The sequence below is a fragment of the Falco rusticolus genome, chromosome 6, assembly GCF_015220075.1.
Source record: "Falco rusticolus isolate bFalRus1 chromosome 6, bFalRus1.pri, whole genome shotgun sequence".
NCBI classification, from domain to species: domain Eukaryota; kingdom Metazoa; phylum Chordata; class Aves; order Falconiformes; family Falconidae; genus Falco; species Falco rusticolus.
This window is the reverse complement of record NC_051192.1, coordinates 85716103-85741623: the sequence shown is the minus strand read 5'-3', so window position 1 is coordinate 85741623 and position 25521 is coordinate 85716103. Positions and strand designations below refer to the sequence as shown.

At 46.1% G+C, this 25521-nt stretch overlaps 1 protein-coding gene across 10 annotated transcripts; it reads left to right on the top strand.

The window, feature by feature from the left end:
* Window positions 1–7436: 7436 nt before the first annotated feature.
* Window positions 7437–25169, top strand: CNR1 (cannabinoid receptor 1). 10 transcript variants are annotated; one of them, XM_037391863.1, is made up of 4 exons: window positions 8538–15021; window positions 15464–15521; window positions 18953–19012; window positions 20526–25169. In XM_037391863.1, the coding sequence occupies exon 4, from the start codon at window positions 20587–20589 to the stop codon at window positions 22006–22008; it is 1422 nt and encodes a 473-aa protein (XP_037247760.1). In that variant the 5' UTR covers window positions 8538–15021; window positions 15464–15521; window positions 18953–19012; window positions 20526–20586; the 3' UTR covers window positions 22009–25169. The 10 variants fall into 10 exon arrangements, with proteins under 10 accessions (XP_037247764.1, XP_037247763.1, XP_037247756.1 ...); XM_037391866.1 differs by lacking the exons at window positions 15464–15521; window positions 18953–19012 and adding an exon at window positions 7499–7609 and having other exon boundaries at window positions 14928–15021; XM_037391859.1 differs by lacking the exons at window positions 8538–15021; window positions 15464–15521; window positions 18953–19012 and adding exons at window positions 7529–7609; window positions 8424–8527.
* The last annotated feature ends 352 nt before the right edge of the window (window positions 25170–25521 follow it).

Genomic DNA, 25521 nt, shown 5'->3' with positions numbered 1-25521 from the left:
CTATTTAAAAACTGACATGATGGCTTGTTTTCATATCTAGCAGAACAAGGAAAATGCGAACAAAAGTCAAGAGAGAAAACAAATCTGTATATTTCCATGAAAGAAGCAATCTATTTTAGAGTCATCTTAGGCTGTGTTTTTAGTTGGGTTTTGTTTGTTTATTTGTTGGTTTCTTTTGCCATACTGATGAATGATATCGATTTGTGTTGCACAGAAGTTGCAGATACAATCCTATGCCTGTTTCCCTTAAACGTAACATTCAGAGCACCCAACATCACTTGGAGACTTTCCTGACTTGGATGCCTCTGTACACTAGCAAAGGTAGAGAGCATCAGGAAAAAGCTTTGTCATCTTGCTTTTCTCAGTTCCTTTCCTTCACCACACAGTTGTTTTGTTTATTTATTTATTTTAGGAACTCACTTTTTTTTTACATACTTCGCTATGCAATGCATATTTATAATGAAAAGATGATCTGTGTTCTCATTACTGCTCTATTGCTCGATGATGAAAAAACTTGTTAACAAAGGAAAATGCCTTTCAGTCAGCTCATAATGTTCTCTGCTGTTCAACTGGGACTGTAAAGACTACGGTTTAATGAAAGAAGGTGAGAAGGTGAAAAAAAAACTAATGAGGGTGTTTCTCTGCATTGGAAGATCACTTAGGACCAGTAGCGTTTTCCTTTGTGTTCGAAAAATACAAAAACCAAGGTTCAAAAGCAGCATCGCCAAGGTCACAGAGGTCCCTCCTCTCTCACACAGTACACTCACTCTCCTGCCCGACAACCTCCTTCTTCCACCTGGACCAGCATATTGTAATTTTCAGATGGTGGAGAGAAAAGAAACTCATGTGCCTCAGCCAGCTTTTAGCTCTGAAGGAACATGCAAAAATGCCATAGCAGGTGCTTGGAGCTGCATCCACCCCTAACAGAGCAGCTCACAAACCCTTACCTACGGCTGCAGCCACAGAGTCAAACTCTGCAGAACAAGAGATTCCAAAATCATGATCTTTAAGCTGATGAGATTATTGTCATTTGCTCTGGAGACCTGTGATGAAGAATGAGTCAATACCGAGCCACACTGAGCAGAGCACACGGTGCCGAATGGTTCAAAGCACAGAGCCAATTAGAGTCGCTGAAGCCAGAAGGTGCTGCGCCGAACGGGAGCACCGTGTCGTGGCTTCACACCGAACACAGCAGCTTCTTTCCAGCATGCCACAGCCGAGACTTAAGGATCAGAGGGAGACTGAAAAAGGAAGGAGGAGGGGACAGTGGACTTCAGCCCAAAGGAACATTTCTAAGAGTCCTTCCCCAGGCATCAGCGAATGTGTGACAGTCAAGAGATGTCAGATAAGCAATTCCCCCTCTCTGAATCTGGGAAAGCCTTTGTTTTAAAACAGAGGTTTCTCCATAGCAGGTGCTCATCTGTCTCCTGGCTCTTCTTTTCTGTCATCTTTGTCAGGAGTTGGTGGAGGGAACGTGATACAGCACAGTATCACTGCCATCAGAGCAAAAGAAAAAACCTTGTTAGTACCCTGCAGTGCCACCCACAACAGAATAGGCAAAACATTACAAAAAATCAATAGAGCAGAAGATTAAGCTCAAATGCATTCTGTCTGGTATGCCTACTGACACCCATCAGGAGTAAACTGAGGGTTTTTTTTAAAAACATATGCATTCTTAACTGTGTTATGTGTGTCTCTCCTTAATTCATTGAGTTCATAACCTAAACTACATAGAACAGTGGCTAAATTGGTTCATCATTGCTCAGCTCCAATTTAAAAGGACAAAGCAAGAAGCTGAAGACAGTATTATTTGGGGAACTGGATAGCTTCAGGGGACAGTTAATGATGGGATAGAGGACTTGAATGCCTGCATCACTGGTTTTAATTTGGTTCAGGGGCAGCAGTGACACAAAGTCATTACTGTATGAGAGCTGTTTGTTTTCCTGTGTGAGATGACTTGGTGGTCCTTGGTCGGTTCCTAGCTGGTGGCCATCTGCATTACAAAAGCCGGCAGCATGTCTCCTGCTTTCAGCAGCTGGCAGAGTCAAAAAGCCATGGTCAGGCTTGGGGAAGGAGCAGGACTACCATGCCACCTGAACAACAAAAAGGTTAAAGCATGCTGCGGGGACAGCCCGAAACAAGGACACTGCCATGCCTCACCAGTGACATAAACAGTGGCTGCCTGCTGGCAGCTCAACCCTTTCACAGGAGACCAATGTTTGACTAAATATGGAGCTGGATAATTAGCAAAGCCCCCAGGTAACCCACCCAACTTGCATGGGTTCTGTCATTCCCTGGGTTGGGTTTTTTTTCATTTGCTGGATGGCAGCAAAGCTACTCCTGGACAATAACCTTCCTGATTGGGTTTTTATTGTTTTTATTTGCAATGTGTTAGTGCCTGCAGGTCTCAGACAGGATTATGACTTTGTTGTGACAGGTGCCCACAAACTGCTAGTAAGAGATGGTCCTTGCCTTGATGGCCTTACAGTTTAAATAGAAAAACCTGAGAGTGATGAAAGAAAGGAGATACTATTATCCTCATTTTACAGCTGGGAAGCACCAGCACAGAAAGACAAGCAGCAGGATGTCCTGAGGTGCTGAGCTCATGGAGCTCTTGCTGAACTCTGTGAAAGTTGTGGGTATTCAACACTACTGAAAAAAGGGGGCCAAGATCATGTAGCAACAGAGGAGCAGAATCAAGACTTAGTGGGTCCCAACCTGACCTTGCTTGTTTGATAGCTTGAAAAATCATAAAAATCATGTTGCCTTGAGTACTTGTCTGTGTTGCAGCAGCACCTGAACCTGTCAGGTCCTCAGGCTCTGTGGTTCAGAAAGAAAAGGCGAGCAGAGGAAATGGTCAACGTTTAAGGTCTTATTTTTCAATCTTTTGATTTCCCTGTCCAAAGGAATTTCTGTCATGGCCCTCAAGATACGGAAGGGCAGAACTGTATTTATGGTGAAGACCCTCTTCAACTTTTTACACAGATTTTATGCCTATGAATTGGTGGGACAGCTTGTGCGCACCTACAGTGCTCGCTGCTATCCTAGCAGCAAAGTCTCCTGAACTGGACAGATAAAGATGAGCCTTTGGGACAAGCAGCCAATCTTCTATATTAGGAACTGGGCATGATACCAAATCTCGTCTGTCATTTGAAAATGATTTAAGAAACTTCCACGCAAACCTTGTGAAAACCTATTTGCCCGTGGGCAGGACACAGGATAAGGGTGTTAGAAGCCAGCATACTTCTAAGTACCTCTTGGGAGATCATTTATGTCTTGTTTGATGAGGTAGCATCAGGAAATGCTCTTGAAAAGAAGAGATGAAGAAATCTTGAAAGCAGCCATGGAACTCCAGGGTCTGTAAAACCAGAAACCAAGCATCTTTATGAGATAACTGAAGCGTCTAACATGATTGTTGTGCAGATTTTTGCTAAGTAAATCACCAAACTCACCCATTAGACACCTCTGATCAACATAAACAGATAACTAAAATGCTTCATGGATGGAAGACAACATTCGTAAAGTGGCAGACAGTTTATTTTTCATAAAAATATGAAATACAGGTATTTGAAAAAAAATTATTGAGAGGGCAAGAATTGGTGGAATTTGTGATTTAGAAAGAGCATAGGATCAGCTGGATTATTTCATCTGTTACCCTCTTTCCTCTTCTTCCTGAGATAAGAACTGAAGGAAATTCCAGTTGCAATATGTCGTGGTTTAACCCCACCCAGCAACTAAGCACCACACAGCTGCTCGCTCACTCCCACTCTCAGAGGGATGGTGGAGAGAATTGGGAAAGAAAAAGTAAAAATTTGTGGGTTGGGATAGAGACAATTCAATAGGACAGAAAATGAAGGCAGAATATTAATAATAATAATAATAGCAACAATAATAATTATAATAGAATTAGAATATACAAAACAACTGATGCACAATGCAATCGCTCACCACTGACTGATGCCCAGCCAGTTCCTGAGCAGTGGTCACCAGCAGACATTTCCTCTACTTTATATACTGAGCATGACATTATATGGTATGGAATACCCCTTTGGCCAGTTGAGGTCAACTATCCCGGCTCTGCTCCCTTCCGACTACTTGTGCACTCCCAGCCTACTCACTGGTGGAGTGGTGTGAAAAGCTGAAAAGTCCTTGACTTAGTGTAAACACTGCTTAGCAACAACTTAAACATCAGTGTGTTAACGCTATTCTCCTCCTAAATCCAGAACACAGCACTGTACCAGCTACTAGGAAGAAAATTAACTCTATCCCAGCCGAAACCAGGACACAATAGTACAGGAGGTGGCCAGCATATACGTGACTGATGTGCTGCTTTGAAATAACGTTAACTAGGAGCAATCAAAAGTGAGAACTTAGTCCTCAAGGGTCTATGTCCACCCCCATTTTTTCCTTCAGACCCCATCTTTGTTATCGAATGGTTTTCTGTTGACTCGCAGCACAGCCTAAAGTGCAAGTAAAGACAGGAATGCAAGTAGCCCTCCACTTTTTTGAGTATTTTGTAACCATGCACTTTAAGGTGGCGGCCATCAATGTGTTCAGGAATTCAATCATGTAGTTGAGAGCCCAACAAAATTCAGATATTTTACATTCCCTAGGTGTTTGGGGTTTAAAATTTTGCTCCAAATCATAACAGTAGAATTCTTTACGTCAAGAAAGTTGTGGAGAACATTAATTTCCTATCAACGAAAATATGCAATTCAGCTTTTCAAATTTTGTATTATTTTGTAATATATAATATAAAAGGAAATATTTTGAAACCAAGACTCATTTTGAAGGAAGAAATTGAAACATTTAGCTTGGAAATGTCAAAACGAGATGTTCCCACACTGTTGGAACATCCCTCTACCACTTACTCTTTTTTAAATGACATTTTCAGTGCAACCGACACAAGTTTGATTTTGACAGGGTTGCGTTTTCCAGTGGAAAGCTGTTCTTTCAGAGGTTTTCCAACTAGCTCTGCTAGGAACAGGTGTCACAAGATCGCAACAACCTTCCCTTTGCCAGACTGCTAAATTAAAAGCAAGATCCTGGAAAAGTGGCTGGGGTGTGCAAGGCATGAGGGACCACAGGACACCCCACCGCTGAAGAAGGTGCAGAACCTGGCGCTTGAATCACCTCTGGCTACCCGTACGTCTCGTCTGCTGTGGAACTGCTGCGCTTGTGGGCTGAACTGGCAGTAGCAACTGTGGGGGATTTTAGGGGGAAAAAAAAAAAAACCTCGGTGTGTGGGCATGGCTACATGCTCAGCACTGCAATTTCCCTCTATCATCCGAGTTTAGAAGTGACAGAAAGAAGGATTACCCCAAGGCTGGAGTAACTCCCAGTTCGGGATGGGGATCTTTAGCAAGCCATGGATGTGGAGGTGGGATGAGCAGTTAACATATGCCCTTAAATTCTCTCTGTGGGCTGATTTTAGTCCAGCGATGTCCACTGGATGTGACTTGCCTTTGCCAAGGGGATGTGTCCCTCCACAAATGTGGAAGAGAACCTGGTAGGTTCACATTAAAAGCAAAAGTACCCAACTCCTTCAAAGAACTAACAAAAAGGCTTAGCCCTCTGAGGACGAGAAGTCAACACTTTCTGAAATGCACAGCCAAAGAGACATCTGTTCCGATTTACTGCAGTGTTAAATAAAGTTCTTTTTACACACCACCACTTCTGAATGACCAAACAGACTGACTAACATCAGAAACTCGAGCTGGGCACAAATGAGTTAGCCCCACTTTTCTCACAGGAATGCCGTTTGAAATGATCTCCTTTCTTGTTAATTTGACCATTGCCATTGGAAAGAGCCAGCATTGGGAAAAAATTGGCAGTAATTACGATCTTGCAGACTCATCGTGGGACTAGACGCAAGGCAAACGCTGGACTGTGAGAATGGGCTGTGCTCCTTGGCAGATGCACTCCCCCGGGTGGCACCCTGAGGTTTCTGGGTGCCTCGGGCCTTGGGGGCCCAGCTCCAGAAACCGTCAAGAGGAAGGCTCGCTGCCAGACGGCAGGCACGTCTCGGGTTGGGCACCCCAAAACTGAGAGCCACCCAGAATCTTCAACCCTCGCTTTTGAAGAGTTGAGTGCTTTTTCCCTGAGGAATGAGGAATACGGCATATTCCTCCTCCGTGGGTGGGTGTGGTAGATGGACCAGTTAATGTCTTTAGACGCTATGTTAAATGATAAATATTTATTATGCTTCTGTATTAATACGTGTGAAGGCAAATACATATTTATGACACTGCAGAGGCAGAAGCACGTGGAGCAAAGCCAGCTGGATATCACATCTTTAGGAAGTGGCTGTTGAATAAAGCCCAGCTTTCCGGTTTTGCCCATTGCCTGTCCGCCTTCGGAGGCACGTCGTGCCTCAGAGCCGGGGAGTTGCCCGGCGCTTCCGAGGGCTGCCATGATGGCAGTCGTGTAAGCCCCGCAACACCCCGGGCAGGGCTCAGGGCACTGAGGAAAAGGGAAACAGACGACGGCAACACGCCGGCGCTCCACAGGCGCCGCTGGCGGGGGCTGGGCCCCGGCCCCGAGGGCCGCCCTGCGAGCTTGGCCGCGGCCCGAGGCCCAGCGGCCGCCAGCCGGCCGGGCCCCGCGGGTGCGCCAAGCCCGAGGCCCGGGGACGAGCGCCGGGCCTGCCCCGCTCTCCCCGCGCCGCGCCGCGCCGCGCCGGCGGGCCGCCCGCTCAGCCCGGCAGGGCGGCGAGGGCGGGAGGCCGGGCCGAGCCCGCGGCGGGGCAGCGCTGCCCACCCGGCGGGGAGGCGCCGTCCGCCCCCGCGGGCCGGAGGAGGCGCTGCCGTCCGCGTTGGCTGGAGGCCGCGCGCGCCGCCTCCCCCGGCCCCGCTCCCCCACGCCCGGCGGGGCGCCGGCACGACGGGGCTAATTGCGATCAATCACGCGCGGCCCCGGCGCGGGGCCAGCGGCGGGCGGGCGGCCCGGGGCGCGGGGCACGGGGCCCGCACGGGGCCGTCGGGGCCCGCTCGCCGTCGCCGCCCGCCCCGCGGTGTCACCCGCTGTCCCCGTGTCCCTCCCCCGGGGCGAAGCTTGGCCGCCGCCGCCGCCCGTCTCCCCCGGCGCTGCCCGCGCGTGCGGGGCGCCTCCGCCGCTGCCAGGGCCGGGACAAAAGGCACACTGACACGTGATGGGAGCCGGGCTTCATAAATGGGACCGGAGAGGGGCGGAAGGCGGGGGGGGACGCGGCGGCGGCGTGTGCCGGAGGCGCGCCGGGTGCCCGGCGGCTCCCGCGCTGCCTCCCCACGCCGAGGCGGCGGGCGGAGGCGGCGGAGGAGGGCCGGGGGCGGCGGCCGGGGGGGGCGGGCGGCACATGGAGAGGCGGCGGCAGGGCGGCGGAGCCCGGCGCGCCGCCTGAACCGGGCGAGTAAGGGCGGCGGTGGTCGGAGAGGAGGCGCCGGGGGGAGGGAAGGGAAGAAGGGGAGGCAGCCGGGGGGAGAAGTCTCCCACCTCCTCCTTCCCCTCACCGGCACCGCCTCCTCGGCGCTCCCCAGTGCCGGGGTGCCCGGGCGGGGCGGCGCTCCCGCTCCCTGCCGGGGGTCGGCGCGGCCGGAGCAGGCGGGGGACGGCGGCCGGTGCCGTGCGGAGGGTAAGGACGGCGCGGGGCGGGCGGAGGTGGCGGGTACCCCTGCGGCCAGGGGCCAGGTAGCCGTCGTCCCCCTCAAAGTTTGTTGGCGGCGGGGGCGGGGGTGGGGGGAGATCCGGGGGGTGACACCCGGGGGGTGACACCGGCTGCCCCGACGGCGGGGAGGCGGCAGCATCCCTTCCCGGGGTCCGGCGCCCCGCGCTGCGGAGGGGGCCGGGGGAGCGCGGGTCTCGCCCCTGCCCCGGGCACGGCCCCGTGCCGCCGCCTCGGGCGGCCGGGGGGAGCCGGAGGGTGCGGCGGGGCCAGCGGGGAACAGCCGGTAGCCCGAGGTGCCCGTCTCGCCCTCGCAGCCCCGGCCGGCGGACGGGGGCAGCCCGGCCGGAGGGGAGCCCGGCGGCGGGCGAGGTGCGGGCGGCCGGCGGCGGTGTGGTTAACACGCGTCTATTCTTCTGTGCGCGGAGCCGGCGGCCTCCCGGGCTCCCACCGGACCTTGTCTGACATCGGAGGTCCGTCCTCCCGTCCTAAGCCAGCGGTGATTTACCGCGGGTGGCATCCAGCACGGGTTGCCGCGGCTCTTCTCCTCCCCGAACTCTGCCGCGGAGGCTGGCACCGAAATTAAAGGCGGATCGTGATTTTGTGCGCAGTGATGTGCCGTTAAAAGATGTCACTTAGGCATCCAGCATCTTCAGAATATCCCAGGAGGGGTTTTGGTTGGTTGGGTTGTTTTTGTCTGAAATTGGGAGGTCTGGGGGGAAAAGAGCCAAAAAAGAGTGAGCTTTTTAAACTTCACGCGGTGTTTGTCATGTGAAATCTTCAGCTGTTGAGAAAGAATTCTGAGTAACCAGATGGGCTTATTTTAAATGGGCATCTTTTTGTCTCAAAGACGTCTGCAAATCTCCATTGAGAACACCCCTGGATGAGGTATGTACCAAGCCTTTGGTGGCAGAGAGCTCATTACTGTGATTGCAGTTTGATTAAGTAAAATGGTGTCAGAAGATGAAGCCCGTAGTTTTCCTTCTTTCTCTAAAATTATCATCAGTGTTATTTTCTGTATGGCAGCAAATGATCATATTAACAGTTTGGGCATCTGTTTTCTTCTTTCAGAAGATAAAGGGACATGCATAGTGTAGAGCCAGATAGCAAAATACTCCTTGAGTATCTACAAGTTCTTTTTTTATTAAAAAAAAAAAAACCAACAAAACAACATAGCGTGGCTTTTTTAATCTGTTAAAGGTGTAGTAATGTTGTTGGGGTTTTTTTTTCCCCTTAGATGTATCATCTTCTTTTCATTGTTATTGTTCACCTTTTCTTAAAGGAATACAGCATTCTCTGCTGGGGGTGGCATTGCTGTTCACATGTACCAAGATCATGCAAAGGATGAGACTGATACTTAATACCATATTTAATAACAAAATGTGCAACATTGCAAAAATTGCTTGGGTGTGCTTAATTCTTTTCAAATTACGCCTCATATAAACTGCCAGCATGGGTTTTACCTTCTCAAGAAAGGAAAAAACCCTGTGACTGTAGTAGGAATATTTATTATGCAGGCAGAGTTTATTAAATCAGCCGTAAAAGAAACGAACGTAACATCTTTGAACAGTTTAGAAGATGAATGTGTAATTCCTGATTTGCTTGAGGTTAAAATTAGTTTTGTAGCTACCAGGAACAGCTTTGCTTTATTATCTGTTGGTCTTTGGAATGAGAGGCAGAACCATTTGAATTAAAAACACTTAAAGCAGAATTGATAAAAAGCAGTAATTGTTTGACTGAACCAGCAGGCATCTTTTGCCAAGGGGGGGGGGAGCAGGGGGGGTGTAAGTTGACTAGGTAAAGAAATCTACTATTTGCTGTGAATTTGCCTCATCGACCATTCGATAACGCCGACACCCACAGTAATCAAATCAAAATACCTATAAAACTCAGGGCGAAGGTGAAAGCAGGTTATAGTATCAGGAGGATGAGCTGGTGGGCGCCTTTGATCCTGGCTGTTGTTCTTCAGTGAATTATGTTAGCTGAGTTGCATAAAGGACCCCATTAAGGGCTTTCATGCTCTGCTGAAGGAATGGCAGGTCTTAGCCAATGCAAGCCTTTCTTTCCCTTTCTCTGTTCACAGGTTTCTGATTGGGCAACAGAAGTTTAGAAATTAAATTAACTTTTTTTTTAAAAAAAAAAAAGTAATTTCTGACTTGCAGCCTTTAATGTAGCCATTCCGAAATGCTTGCAGACCATCATCCTGCTGGGAATTTTGGCGCTGAAAGTGTTACACACTAGAGAGGGAGTGCTGGGATGGCTTTCATTTCTACAGAGTAGAGGCAGGTGAGCAGATTAAGAGGCAAGGGAGAACCCAAACCCATATATTCATTTAGTCGCCCGAGATTGTTACGAACACGTTGCCATTCGTGGTTCTGCAGGTCTCATGCATTGTCTAGTTTCTCTACTAGTTTCATCCTCTAGTTTCTTTACCTAGTTTCTCTGCTTCTGCACGTTTTAAGAGAAATTACCGTAACTTCTGTGATGGAAACTTTGTGACCTCACTCTAGTTATGCAGTGGGCTACCTGCGCATCCACAGAATTAATTTTTTCTCAATGATTGCTCCTCATTTCTTTGCAGATGTCTATATTGGCTTTATCTGAGTCTCCTCCTGAAATAGTAAATGATTTTAGGTATGTTTCACAGCCATTTCCCAATTAGTTCAGGCTATGTAAATTCACTAAAATGATGAATGTTTTACAAAACCACTCATCAACCATTTAAGTGAGAATTTGGAGGTTTTTTCTCTCCTCTAGGAACAAATTCACACAGTCTGATGCTGATTTAAAATATGTACTGCGGGCGACCCTAGCATTGGGATTTGGCCAAGTTCAAAGCAGCTGTGCAGATGGACAGAGAAGACAGAAGGCAGAGGGAAATAGACCCTTTTAATCATAACAAGGCTGCTCTTGTTTTCCTATCTATAGTGGAAATGCATGCCAGCCCCTCATACTTAAAAGCAAGCTTGCAAATGTGCCAGAATAGACAGCAACAGCATTTCTTATTAATGCAAAGTTAAAAATGTGACAACCTGTCTTCTCAGTACTGCTCTTTACGTCTCCATTTCTAGGCTGACACTGTACTGCTGCAAAAAGTGCACATGTGATCGCTGTCGGTGGGATAAGCATTTTCCCCCCAGAACTCGGGCTCTTTGAAAGTGCTTGGCTTTGTTAATGATGGCTGAAACCAGCCACGACCTGTCCTTTTGAAATGGTTTTAATGACTTATAAATCAATTTCTCGTTAGAAAGAACTTTTTTTTTTTTTCTTTTTCCCGAAGGTGCCATTGTTGCCCATAAAAAATGATTGGGTTTGCAACATAAGGTTGGAGTACATTTTATTCTGCAGTTTGTGCCTCATACAGGGGCATTATTATGATGCACACACGCACACCCCAAGCTCGCTCCTGCCTCTCTTCAGTAGGAACATCCTTTCTTGATGAAGCTACCCACATCCAAATTACAGATAAAATAGGTATTTCACTACTGTGTGTGTTCGTATAATGTCACTCCTTATACTTTGGCTAACGGTTGGTAAAACTGGGTGTTTTAATACGTTTCAGTTGTCTGGTTTGCATAGATCGAGGCTAGATGGCATTAAATAATACCTCATCGTGTGTTAACCCCTTTTATGGTAGTTGTATGTTCTTAAGAAACGTGTGTTTACTCAGCACGAAGTACTGAGCAGGAGCAGTTCCGCAGGGAATGCTGTCAGTTCCCTTTGAGCCCTCACTGGAGTAATTTTCATCTGTCTGCATTTTAGGAAACCGTTCAGAGTTTGTGCTTGGGGACTTGGGGGGCTCCTACCTTCCCATTGCGGTGAATACGTGAAACGTGCTCTCAGAAATCAATGGGTTTAGTTGGTTCTGTCTCTGTTCTAAACAATGCAGTGCTTTGTTTAGAATCCAGGATTTGCGTGTGCCTGGAAAATTAGGTGGCATAAGTTTGGAGTGTGTATATAGGTACCTATGTGTACATTACCTGCAAAGTAACTTTTGCAGGATCTCAGTGATAGATGTACTCATTTTAGAATCTTGCTTTTCCCCAGGAAGGCTATGTGTAAGGGAATTCAAAAAGAGATTCAGCAGTTACCTTGCCTATATTTTTTTGTACCTACACTTCCAGATTGTCTGCTTGTTCTCCGACACCATAAGTTTGAGTTTACACATGACGAACACTACTGCAGCGGTTGTGAGACTTTAATTGTTCCTCCAGGCATATGTATGTGTTTGTGTATGTCTATCTGTAAGTTTATGCATAGATATAGATATATATAGATATATATATATACACTCAAACACACACAAATAAAAAGTCGTAACTCATCCCTCTGTATCTTTTAACTATTTCTCCAGATCTGGTGTAATATTGGTTGGAGCCTCTCTGCTATTTGTTGTTCTGGCTACTTGGATATCAGATTCTCCTGTAATTCTTCTCTTCTCTCCCTCTCTCCCTTTTTTAAAAAAGAAAAGCATCTGCATATATCGAAGACATGCACCATTGCCAAGCAATCTGGTATAGTGGCTTAATATGCTGGCAAATAATTTCACAAGTTGTTTGTGTGTGTGAAGGCAGTATATTTGAATATCATTATATTCTGAATGTAGCTATGAAGAGACTTATCTGAGCTTATTTAAATTTTATGAAAGGCCAGACAGCTCCAGAAATGAAAGAATGTTTTACATTTTTTAATTGGAGTGAGTATTTTTGTCCTTTGCTATCTCTGATGGCGTGGGACATCACATTTGCCAAAAGCCTTTCTGTCCTAGCTTCTGAGCACTGCCGATACTTGGTGGCCTAATAACAATTTTCCGGAAAAGTAGACTCTGGAGGATGGAGGCAGAAGGGATGTTGCTTTGCAATGTGTTGCTGACCTTCCGTGCGCTTTCTGTCGTTACCTGTAAACCCCATTCCCTCTTTTGGTGTGTTTATCCACTGCATGGGTCACTCAGTGGCTCCATTTGAGCATTCTCTTCCTTTCCACCTCTGAGGTCCATCCTGTACTTAATTTTCCTTAAGCAGTTTGATTTTTACTAGTGCCCCTGGTCAGATTTACTTAACTGATCTCTCCTGCGTGTCCCCAGCTCGGTCCCGTGTGCCAGTGCACACAGTGCTGTCCTTTTCTGTGACCTTACTAAGGATGCCTTCTCAGAGCCCTTTGTGTCTTCCTTTGCCGTTTGAATACAGATCAGAAAAGGACTTTCAAAAGAGCAAGTCAGTGCCTGCAGAGCAGTGGGTCTGTTCTTTCTTTACGGTGAGATCTGAAAATCCCGCTAGCTGTATCCTTCAGCTTATGGAGGCGTCTCTGAAGTTCGTGTAGCTCAGAAGAGGAGGGAGGTTTTCTCTCGTGAGTTTTCTCCTTCACCTGATCTGCTTTCCCCAAGCCAATCACAAAGGCAGTTATTCTCTTGCCCTAAAATCAGCATCCCTGTCTCCCAGTGGCTCCTTCCGCTTGGGTCTTCCCATCTTACCTTTCCCCGGCTTGCTCCCGTCTCAACTGGAGACGTGCTGTTCCCTCCATGAGGACAGTAGTTACCTCTCCTCCCAGTGCCCTTCACACCGATCCTTAACTCGCATTACCTTTGCTCTCAGCATCTCCTTGCTGTCTCACAGTCTTTGATTAAAACTTCTTATGGCCACAGCGTGTTGTGGAGGGAGGAGGAGGCAGACGTGTACTCTGTGTAGTTCATGAGAGCTCTCCCTGGAGCCTGGTGGTTTTGCTACCCTTGTGTCACTTATTCCTTACTCTTTTAATAAAGTTCACTAGTATTTTCTGCTGCAACAGATTCTTGACCTTTTTGTTCTGCTCTGGTCATTACATGGAAGCTGTTTTCTTGGAGTGGTTTTTTTTTTTCTTCATAATAAATGTGTTTTTCCTGTGTTTTCATCCTCCAGATGTTGCACTCTTCTGGGGACCTTTAGCATGTAGAATCCAGTGGAGCCTGGGTTTTTCATGTCCTGCTCTGCGCTTTCCTATGACTTGTTTCCCTTCAACTACGTTGTGTGCTAAGCTGCTGTCTTCTGGGTATTTCCAGGAGACTGAGTGTTCAGCTTCCATCTCTTTTGCACCTGGCTGGGCTGCTCTGTCTCTGTTTGACATTTATGTCAATTCTGCTCAGCAGTAATAGGCGCCTGCACCTTTTGGCATCAGAGAATGGCTAGAAAAGAGGCTGGAAATGAAGCAATTTCTATTGGAATATTGAAATCCAAGATAAACCCCTTTTGTGAAAAAGTTTGAGAGTTCAAAATTGGCCAGCTTAATGAGTTCTCTTTCCATTTTCTTTAATATGTAAATACCATAGCACTGAATCAAATTTTTTGTATTACCTGTTTCATTCTACTTTATTGGGAAATGAGTTTCTAAACTGGAGCTGGTTTTTAAGGAAATGCCAGGTCACTCTTGCTTCACTCTTTCGCTTTCATCTGAGCCTTTCATGCTTCAGCTAGCCTCTTCATCCTCTCTCAAAACTCTGTCTTCAGCTGAAATTAAGATATGTAAAGTAAAGTGTGAAAGATCTTAAAATCCCACATTGTTTTAAAGTAGCCACCTCTGCCTCCCCTCCTTTCTCCAGAAGCTGGACAGACCGGGTAGCTGTAAGTTTTCCATTAACGTGACCCTGACGTTCCCCTTGCTGGTTTGTGACTTCGGTGACTCATCTTGTCTCTGATTTGGTAGGGAATGTGTGTGTAGGGGGCTGAATTCACAGGCTGAGGGGTTTCAAGTGAACTCGGGAGCTTTGGGGGTTTTTCACAGGCGGGTGGGGCAGCACTTCCCACTCTTCCCGCTGCGGCTGGGTGGGATGTGGGAGACACATCCTTGGTTTGCTTAATTCAGAGAAAAGGCTTGAGGCTAAGCCTCTCATCTTATCAGGCATGCACCCTGCCTGCTGGAGTGTCAGTTAGTGCCTTTATTTCTGCATATTTAACTCTTGGTCCAACATGGAACAACTCAAGCAGTTTAGGGACGGGCAGCAGAACAGAGAGGCTGCCGGCACGCTCCCCTGGCTCACTGGAGAGCAAAGTTCAGGTCCTTCACCTGCACCAAACGGAGCAGGACTTCGGCCTCGCTTTTGAACCTCTGTGATCTTAGACACACATGTATGCTCTGGCTGTTTGGGAAGTAAGGCATAGCCTCTTTTTCTCTGTCTGCAAGTCATCTGCGCTGAAACTGGTACACACATCCCACCAACAAAACTTTGCAGGGAGGAAGGAACGTTATTTCTTCTAAAAATGTTGTTGGTCACTGATTAACACTCTGTTTTTCCCTTTGTTTTGTTTTTGTCATTCAGATTGTCAGCTGCTGGATGCAGGGGGGTGTCATGTAGGGGCAAGTTTGCCCCCAGATTAGAACAATCCAGCCCCTACCCTGCTCGTGTGCAAACGGTATGTTAATTAACATAAATAACCATGTAGCTGTGATTTCTTGCTAATTAAGTTTCAACTTTACAAAGATACCATGATGTTACATAAGAACAAAATTTGGTTCGCTAGTTGCATGCCCTAGTTTACCCCATAGCTGATAGTGCCTTGCTGTAACTAGAAGATGGCATCCCTCATTTGCTTCTCTTCTAGCGTCTGTGCTCCTTTCTGATCCTTCACACTGAGAAAATTCCCACTGAAACGAATGCAAGTTTTCCTGAATTAGGAGTGACAGCACATTTGCCATTTATAGCCTAGGAGTAGCACAGTGTTGGAAATGGAGTAGTAAAACAGTAAATAGGATAGAGGTAACATTGCTTTCACATTCTTGTCAACATATGTTTTTTCCTTGCTCGGTGTGGAGCCTGAGAGTGCCATTTCTCAGACTGCGCATTTCTTTCTCCAGGGCTTAGAAACCTTGCTCTGTCCTCGTAGCAGTATTGTTTGTTGCCATATGGGATAAGGTAATTATTAGCCATATAAATTTTCATTTTATAGGACAGTTCTAATTCCTGGAGGCCAACAGTTACTATGGTAGATCTAATTTCTCTCACACTTTTTCAGCTGACTGCAGATGAGTATAAATTACTGCTGTTTCTCCTGTGGTAGTACTTTGTGGACCCAGCTTGGTAGGAGTCCCAATGTACTGGCCACTGTGCAAACTTACCAGAAGATAAAGCCCTTCTTTGAAGGACTTTGCAAACCTGGTAATGTGTAAGCAAGGAGAATGCATTTACATATTCTGGTGCGTTCAAAAACTGTTTCAGTTATACCTACTCGCCCTACTTGTTTTTAATTAGCTGGAGTATCATAGAGGAAATGTATAGACATGGAGATGAAAGTGTTCTCTAAAATAGAAGCTAGAAAGGTTTGGTTGTGGATTTCCCTTTCTTGTTTTGATCCCTTTTCTTGCCACGTCAACATTTTTGCAGTTATCAGTAGCATCATTGTATTGCTCATAATTCCTTTCTGCGGAAGAATGCAGATATTCACTGTTTCTATTCAGGCTATTAAAATTGCTCTATCAGTCATCCTGGTTTGAAAATTATAATAAATTCAGCCCTTTTTTTAGACAATGATAAAAACTTTCCAGCCATCCTTCTCCCCTAGAACAGCAGGAGAAGCTAGGTAATAGCATTTTAATGAAGTCACATTCTTGCTCCCCGAGTGAACAGGTCCTTTGGACCAACAAGAGGTCCAGGGAGGGTGTAATCCTCCCTGTTGTCCAAGATGAGTTATCAGCCTTTTACATATTACATCTTTCACCTGAGAGGTCTTTACATTCTGATAGCATCCAAGTTTCTTTTAAGGCTATACCTAACCACGTGGTGGAGGGCACTAATAAGACTTGCCCCCTCAGTGCTTAACTAACGCTTTTGCTTTGAGGGCAAAGCCTTACAAAGTTGTGTCTTCAACCTTCAGCTGATACTTAACTTCATACGTTTGAACCCTGGTAGAGCAGGCTGGAAGATGGGCTGGAGAAGTTAAATCCAGGTCTGTGCAGAGAGCGAAGTGGGGTGTTTGTAAACACCGCCCCATCTAGGGGCAGCACAGCTGGCCTGGCAGCGCCCATCCACAGCTGCTGGTTGATGGGAGAGAAGTCTGAAATGGTGTTCAGCCGTGGGATTTCTGGGTTCGGTCTTCCAGATAAAACAGGCTTGAATTTTTTTTTTTTCTATTGTTTAATCCTTATCTTTAATCATAATTCATTACTTACTGTTAATTGCTGCATGCAGTCGTGGAAGCACATCAGGAATTTTGAGTGCTGGCATCAGCGCAGGCTCTTCCTCATCTTTAATCAATGTTCCAGTTCTTTTTAAAGCAGTTTTAAAATGAGTGAGGTAGTAGAGCTCATTTAAGGCAGGGATGAAGCTGAGAGCTTTGGAGACTCAAAGGCTCTGTTGGAAAAGTGAATTCTGGCCGGGCAGGGAGGCTCTTCCTTGCTGCCGCCCTGCCCGTGAGGGGACCTTGCTGTGGCACATGGCCGTCACCCCAGCCCCGTCCAGAGAGGAGAGGTCTGTGCAGGGGACATGTCCCCTAGGGAGGCGGTGAGAAGCCACAGAGGCTCCCAGGGTGTTTTGCATAGAGGTGGCCACGGGTCCCAAGCAGTACGGGTTTGGGTTGCATTGAAGCCAGCTGCGAAGAGCAGCGTGGCCAGATGGCATGGGCTGTCCTGTTCTTGTGGGCAGTGCCTGCTCGCCACTCCAGGTTCGGACAGAAGAGCTCAGAGCCAAAATCTGTGTGGCACTGGCACATGTGCCTGAGCAAAGGAAAAGACCAAGAACCAGACCACTGCGTCTTGACATTGGCTTTTCAGTCTCTGTCAAGTCGTACGACACCTCGGACTGTGACGTGGACTCTCCTGATAACCGCAGTGCCAAAGGTCCGGTCTTGTTTTCACTAGACAGCCATGGAAAACCTCACTGATCGCTTCAGTGAATTTCAGTATTGTAGCTTGTACCGGGACAAGCTAGTATGTAAATTAAAATAAACGAAATTCCAGTAAAGTGCAATTCCAGATCAGGCGAATGTCTGTTTTACTGCAACTTTAATAAAAATCAACTGCTACTTGAATAGGTGCATGCACACATACTGCTAGAAATTTCCAATTATGATATTCCCAGCAGCAAACAAAACCAAAATTAATGTCAGCTGCATCCCCCAAAGTCTAAACTACACCACTAATGAACTCCCAAGTACTCTCAAAGAAAACTCTCTTTGCAGAGACAATAAGGTGGAAATTACTGTAATAATCTCAATGTAAAAATACAGAGGGAAAAAAACCATTGAAATTCAGAGTAAGACTTGCCTCTCCTGATCCCATTAACCGTGTTGTTAGCATAGCATATGCATGCATAGTGATATTGTCACATAACTCGCTGCCACCTTCGAAAGAGCACACAGGAATTCGTGTTCTTTCATTTGTGTTTCAGACAAAGGTAGGGGTTGTGTGGTGGCTTGCACCTTATTCTGAGGAAGTCTGTACTTAACATGACTCCAGCAGGGACCAGCTACCTCGCAACAATTTGTTTGTCTGTCTAGCAGAAGTGCGCAGTTGCATACAGTTTTTGAAGCTTTACTCAAACATGATCTTCTCGACATGGGGCTGTGGCTTTACTCATTAAAATGGTTGTCTTGTCTTCTGTCAGAAATAAGCTGGAATAGCAGAGAATACCACAGCCATCTTCACATGTTTAGAGAGCTACTTGATTTATTTAATATTTTTTGGGTAGTTTTCAAATTAATAACACATTCTTCACTCCTGGCTTTAAACTGGTTTTATAATGCCAAGTTTAAAGTTGCCAGACTTCACCCAAAGCAGATTTGTCAGTTGTCAGCAGGGTCATTTTTGCAACATGTAACATCTGCAAGTTCTACTAGAAACAGCTGTAAAGTACCTTCTGGAAGAAAAGTACCTTACATATTAGATTATTGCTGTTCATTTGTAATGTGTGCATCAGCGGCATTTACCTCCCTCACTGCTCACACCATCAAAATTAAATTCTTTAATATTGTCTGTCTGTCTAATGATTATGTTGTTACTTGCTGAGCAAATGATGTCTGCAAAAGCAGATGCAGTCAGTGTGTATTGTGTGTTAGACTGTCCCAGTAAGGGTTGTTTGTACTCATCCTTGTTTGCAGCACTGGAGTTGCAGTGTCTTCGGAGGTCTAGGTACATATATTCCCTTTAACACTCGAGGTGCGGGCCTGCTGACTCAAATGCAAAACTTTAGACTATGGGAAAATTCTTGTGTAAGTGCATATATATATATATATGAGTATAAATATCTCATCAGCCAAATGATCTCTGCTTCTTTTGGAAATGCTCATGATTTCTTCTGGTTTGAAGTATTGGTATTGTTGTAGAGAGGAATCCTTTTCTTCTTTCTTTTAGTTTTCATGGGAAAACCGAGCTGTGGTACCTACCGTGCGAGTCTCCTCTTCAGGAGTTGAGGTGATCAGTACTCTGGGTTTTGGCAGATAATCTCTCGTGGCTTTTCTGGCCGTTTATTGTCGGTTGTGTAAAGTGAAGAGGTTAAGTCAGTACAAGCATATGTATGGCATCTGGGATTTCTTGAGTGTCACAAACAATTTCATCCATTCTAAAAGCGTGAGGAAGCTTGATTTTGCTCCTGTTGCTGATGAAATCGTCGAGGTGTCCCGTAGCAGATGTGGAATAGCTGTAGCACACCGAAGCAATGATTCTGGCTCTTATTTACATTCAGACCACTCTCAGTCACTCTGCTGGTGGAAGGGGCCCCTAAAGCAGATGTTCAATGCACGTTCAAGGCATGTTTTATGGGCAAAGTCATATAAAGGAGCACAGCATAAGAAGAGCTGTAAGACAGACCTGTCTTACATGTTGATGCATGTAAGATGCTCAGATGCTGATGAGGGTGCCCTCCCAAGGGTACCCAGGCCAGGAGTTGCACCCTGCAATTATTCACCATCCATGAGCAAAGGCTGGGCTAACGGGAGTCGGAGGCCACTGGCTACCTGGGGACCTTCTGCTGCGGTCCCCGTTTCTGAAGGGACAGAATTTTTTTGAGGGTGTCCCCAGTGGGACGAGTTACATTTCTGTGCCTCTCACAGGAGCAGTGGCTCCTGGTCCCTTTTGCCTGGGGTTTAAGCCATTTGTACTCTGACCCAAACTTGATGCTGTGTTTTTCTAGGCGAACATGGACTGCCCTGATGGAGGTTTGTGATGCACTCACTCACTCGGTGATGCAGGTCACTTTTCCCAAAGCTGTGGACAGGGCTGGGTGACAGCCCACCTCCCCCATGTAGCCCAAACATCCCAGTTCCCTTAGTTCGCCTAACAGAAGGAAGGGCTAGAGTTATGAAGCTATATTTGTAGATTAAATACCTTGCTAATAAATTTGCAATAACAAATTCAGGATGTTAGTAGGCCTCAGATTGCTGTAACAGGGTAATGATGGGTATACAGGCATACTGGGTGAAACTTCAGAGTGCACGGCTCTTTCCCTGTTCCCTCTCTGTTGTCAGGCTTTCAAAACCCTTGCTGCCTTTTGAAAGAAAGGCAGTGAAGGTGATGATTCAATTTAATGCTTCTCCTGCAGTGGCACTTGGTATTATCTAAATGAAGCAAGCCCAAGGAATATTGGTCTGCAAGGTACTTTGCAATCAGGAGCCAAGTTCAGGTCTAGCAAAAAATATGTTTCTGGTGGAGCAGGTTGGAAGGTTTTGATGAGAAATGAAAATTACTTTCCTGTGGAATACTCAGTTCCCTGTGCCTCCATTTTTCACGTCACTTCTTAGCGCAATTCAGTTTTAGTGAAATCCAGATGATTTCTTTCTAAGTGCTTGACTCACCCTGATTCCTGCAGGTGGCAAAGGCTAGACCTGCACTGAATGCAAGAGAAGGGTCAATGTTGGGGACAGTTTGGCTGTTTGTGGAGTTTGTTTCCCTGTTTATCTTAATGACGTCTGATCTTTTCCCCTTCTAGGGTTTCCTCCGATGCATTTTTTCCTCCCCCAAGTCTCTCTGAAACCAACCAGACTGGGGTTATGAAGTCAATCCTAGATGGCCTCGCAGATACAACTTTCCGAACAATCACGACAGATCTCCTTTACGTGGGCTCCAACGATATCCAGTACGAAGACATGAAAGGCGACATGGCATCCAAGCTGGGATACTACCCCCAGAAGTTCCCTCTGTCTTCCTTCAGGGGTGATCCTTTCCAAGAAAAAATGACTGCAGGAGATGATCCCCTGTTGAGCATTATTCCCTCGGATCAGGTCAACATCACAGAGTTTTACAACAAGTCCCTGTCCACGTTTAAGGATAATGAGGAGAACATACAGTGTGGGGAGAACTTCATGGATATGGAGTGCTTTATGATCCTGAACCCCAGCCAGCAGCTGGCCATCGCCGTGCTGTCACTCACCCTGGGCACCTTCACAGTGCTAGAGAACCTCCTTGTCCTGTGTGTCATCCTCCACTCCCGAAGCCTCCGGTGTAGACCCTCCTACCATTTCATCGGCAGCCTGGCTGTGGCCGACCTCCTGGGCAGCGTGATTTTTGTCTACAGTTTTGTGGATTTCCATGTTTTCCACCGGAAGGACAGCCCCAACGTCTTCTTGTTCAAACTGGGTGGAGTTACAGCCTCCTTCACCGCCTCTGTAGGTAGCCTTTTCCTCACGGCAATAGACCGGTACATATCTATACACAGGCCGCTAGCTTACAAAAGGATTGTTACCCGACCAAAGGCTGTTGTAGCGTTTTGTGTGATGTGGACCATCGCTATTGTAATAGCCGTTCTGCCTCTGCTCGGCTGGAACTGCAAAAAGCTCAATTCTGTTTGTTCGGACATATTCCCTCTCATCGACGAGACGTACCTGATGTTCTGGATCGGGGTCACCAGCGTCCTCTTGCTGTTCATTGTCTATGCCTACATGTACATACTGTGGAAGGCTCACAGCCACGCTGTTCGCATGATTCAGCGGGGCACGCAGAAAAGCATAATCATTCAGTCTACAGAGGACGGTAAGGTACAGATCACTAGGCCTGATCAAACTCGTATGGACATCAGGTTAGCCAAAACCTTGGTCCTTATCCTAGTCGTTTTAATCATATGCTGGGGCCCTCTCCTTGCCATCATGGTGTACGATGTCTTTGGGAAAATGAACAAGCTCATCAAGACTGTCTTTGCCTTCTGTAGCATGCTCTGTTTGCTGAATTCAACAGTGAATCCCATCATCTACGCTCTGAGGAGCAAGGACTTGCGACATGCCTTCCGCAGCATGTTCCCCACCTGCGAAGGAACCGCGCAGCCCCTCGATAACAGCATGGAGTCTGACTGCCAGCACAAACACGCCAACAACGCAGGCAACGTGCACAGGGCTGCCGAGAGCTGCATTAAGAGCACAGTTAAGATTGCCAAAGTTACCATGTCTGTCTCCACAGACACAACTGCTGAAGCATTGTAAGTCAGAGACTTCTCCGCATTGTGAGAAAAGGAGTTAGTTTAAAAAAAAAACAAAAATCCACAACAGAGAAAACCAAACCCGTGGCTTAACGTGTTTGTACCCTCCTGTAATATTTTTTTGGTTTGTCATTGTAAGCTGAGTGATGATTGTGTTAAGAGCATTACCATCAGCCAGTTCTTCAGGTTTTACAATTAGGGATTCAAGCTAAATTTTCAATTTTTTTTTTCTCAAAAAGTGTTTACTGAATAATAGTAAATTTCCTGAAAGAACACAGAGAAAATAAATACCAGGTTAGCAATGGTTCCTTTTGGGGGTGTGAAAAAAAATTGTGAAACCTAATTGAAAACTAACGCATCCTAAACCAGTACCATCAAATAAGAAAAAAAGAAACTTGTAATCATGCTGTTCATTTCAATGTGAAGTGTATTTCATGTCTGTAAGTAATAGGAGTTTTTTGATTTTTTCCAAAAGCGGCAGTGCTGAGTTTTAGAGGTTTTGTAAAATGTGTCGTGTCCTGTGAATTGTATGCTGTTTTATTATGTGTTATTGATATTTGTCTGATTAAACAAAGTGATAAGGTAGACTTCCGTGGAAATAATGTGAAACGTGATATGTAAACCCCATTGAAAACACTTACTGTATTTGAAGAATTCCTATGAGCTATTTTGGAAATTTTACACTTTTAGTGGTCTTCTGTGGACTTAGGGGAGAGGCTTTGTGTTCTTCTACTAAAATTATTTCCCCACTACCTTTTACTTTGACATGCATACGAGAGTAACAGCAACAAAGGAATAAGAGGAGGAATGTAAGAGAGGAATGCACTGGTTCAGACTTTTAAATACCACTGCGTTTATACGGAAGGACACTTGTGGTTGTAAAGACTATCGCCCCGCTCTTGGGCTTTGTGTGAATATGAACACTGAAAAGCGAAGGTCCCGGATATTGGCTCCTTTAATGGGCATCTGGTTTTAAGCCACGTGCTGGTGCTGGACCACTGAAGACAGCATGTGTCAGACTCAATGTGCGATGTTATCACTGTGCCGTCGATGTATACTTGAAGTGTGTCGCATTCCCGTATCCCAGGTTTAAGCAGATCCAGAGCCTGAGATGCCAGACTCCTGTCTTCACTAAAAGAGGAGGAAATATTGTCAGACATTTTCTTACTGTGTGAGCGTGTATATAAATAAATATCTATGTGTGTGTACATGTGTGCGTGTGCGTGTGTGTGTGTAAGTATACTAATCGGTGTGAGTCATGGTAGCATAACTAAGATAGGACACTATGACCAAATGTAAACTGTATTTCTTGTTGCACGCTTTGCACACAAATTCTGTTTCTAAAATTGAGTTCTTCCAACTGATTACTGATGAAAGTACCATATTAAAAACATCCCAACCCACTCTGAGAGGGGTATCCACATGCTAGAGAAAGCAAACTTTCAGTTGTACTTGAGAATAAATGGAAACAAGCGGCAGAGCATGGCATGAGCCCGCACTGACAACTGAAGCGGCTGTCGGTGGTGTTCCTGAAAGCTGAGAAAGCCAGAAATAAATTATAATTTGTTTTAAGGCCATTAGCATTCAAATCTGATTGCTTGAAATCAGGTGAGGATACAGATGACAAGGTTTGACACTATCGGCTTCAAGGAAGAAGTTACTGAAGGGAAGCGGTGACTCTGTTCCGTGGTGGGATTGCTTCTGCAGCCTGGGACTTTGCCAAGGAGCATGTTACCGCATGGTCTTTGAGGCTTGGATATTCCGTAATTCCATTCTGAATCAGAAGGTCTGGGGTCCTCTTCTCCGCTGCCTTGCTTTTTTTGGACCAATTCCTCACTCTTATTCTGGCTGATTTCTGCCAAAATAGCTGCAAAGCTGGCTTAGCCCGTTCGCTGCCTGACTATTGCTGCAAGAGGGGCGACTCCCTCCGTGGCACCGGGCGAGTGGAGCCAAATCCATGCTGCCCATCCTGGGGGTTACGTAGGGAGCAAGAGGGGGACGGCAGCCCTGGGTCTCCGGCCGCCTTGGTGTCCCCATGGCGTTCCTGGTATCTCCGTGCAGGCCAGAGCAGCCGGTGGCACGGGCAGCCCAGCCGATGACAGCCAGCGGCTCTGCGGGGCCGTAAGTGCCTCCGAAGTTGAGGCTTGGTGCGGGGTGGCCCATTTTAAAGATCACATCAGGTGAGGTGCTGAGCAGCAGCTGGAAGACATGGGCTTACTTTCCTCCTCCACCCAGCTCCCCTGCAGCTTACCTGGCTGGTGGGACAGGGCACCACGCTCCCGAGGGGGCTGCGGCGGTCGGCCAAAACCAGCAGATTGCAGAGGATTCCCGGAGGATGTGCAAGTCCTCCTTCTGAAAGATCTTTCTTATATCTAGGTCTAGTCCATCCTAAAGCTAAAGCGGTCCTCTTGGAGGAGGGGAGGAAAGCCCATTTGAAATGTAAAGGTATTTTAAGAGCCATTTTTGAAACTGTCTTCTTGTGTTTAAATGCAAACTTTGTGGACTTTCGTTGTGCATTCAAGTTCTAAATTTTACGTGATAAATCATGGGACAATGGGGCTGTCTTGGCACTTAACTTGGTGCTTACTGATATAATAAGAAATAGCATCCTGTGAAATGTTACCGTCTGTCGTCAGTATCTTCATTTGCATAATGAGTTATTTTAAAGCTCTGGGAACTGTGTCGGTTCAGCTAGAACCATTTATTAAAGAGGTGGCAACAATTTCCCTACACGTTGCGCGCTAAGTATAACTACCCTTTCATTAGAAAAAACTCCTGCCATTCCAAGATAAGCTGTACTTAAACTTCAGCGTTAGGTATTCCTAATTTGCAGTTGCCTGCCTTCACTTAGCGATAACACAGACAAACGATACCGTGTTCTGCCATCATCATCAACCGACCAACAATAGTTGCAGTTACGTGTATGTACCAACTCCCAAGTGTCGCACATCTACTGAGAAGATCATCTGTGTCACATGCGTGCAGAGTTAGATTCTCAACAGTCTAATTGTATATTTGTGTAATATAATCTCGATGCTGTGCAATCACTATCCACATCTTCTTGCACTGGCCTTTCGATGAAAATTTTAGTGTGTCTATTGTGAGATAGACAGCGTGTTTTACCTGCTGTTATTGGGCTGAATGTATGTAAATAAGTGAAAAATTTAAAAAAAAACGTCATCTGTACAAGCAGTGGCCTAAAAAGTCTGTAATTGTAGACTAGGACGATTGTTGAAGTTGCTGTGACATCTCAAATACTACCTTTGAATAAACTGTTTACAGGGTCTCTTGGGATGCTGTTTCATAGTGAAAGGAAAATCTTTCCTTGTGATAATATGAGGTAAAGAAATTGGATTACCTGAGCTTTTTATTTCCAGTGTTTCGAAGTGGAGAACATAACTCTTTATTGTCTGTAAATCTAACATGATTACTTCCTCTTAGAAGAATATTGTATCATTAGATGTTTGTTTGAGCTGGTAACATCCTTGCAACTGCTGCAATATTTTTCATTAGCAAC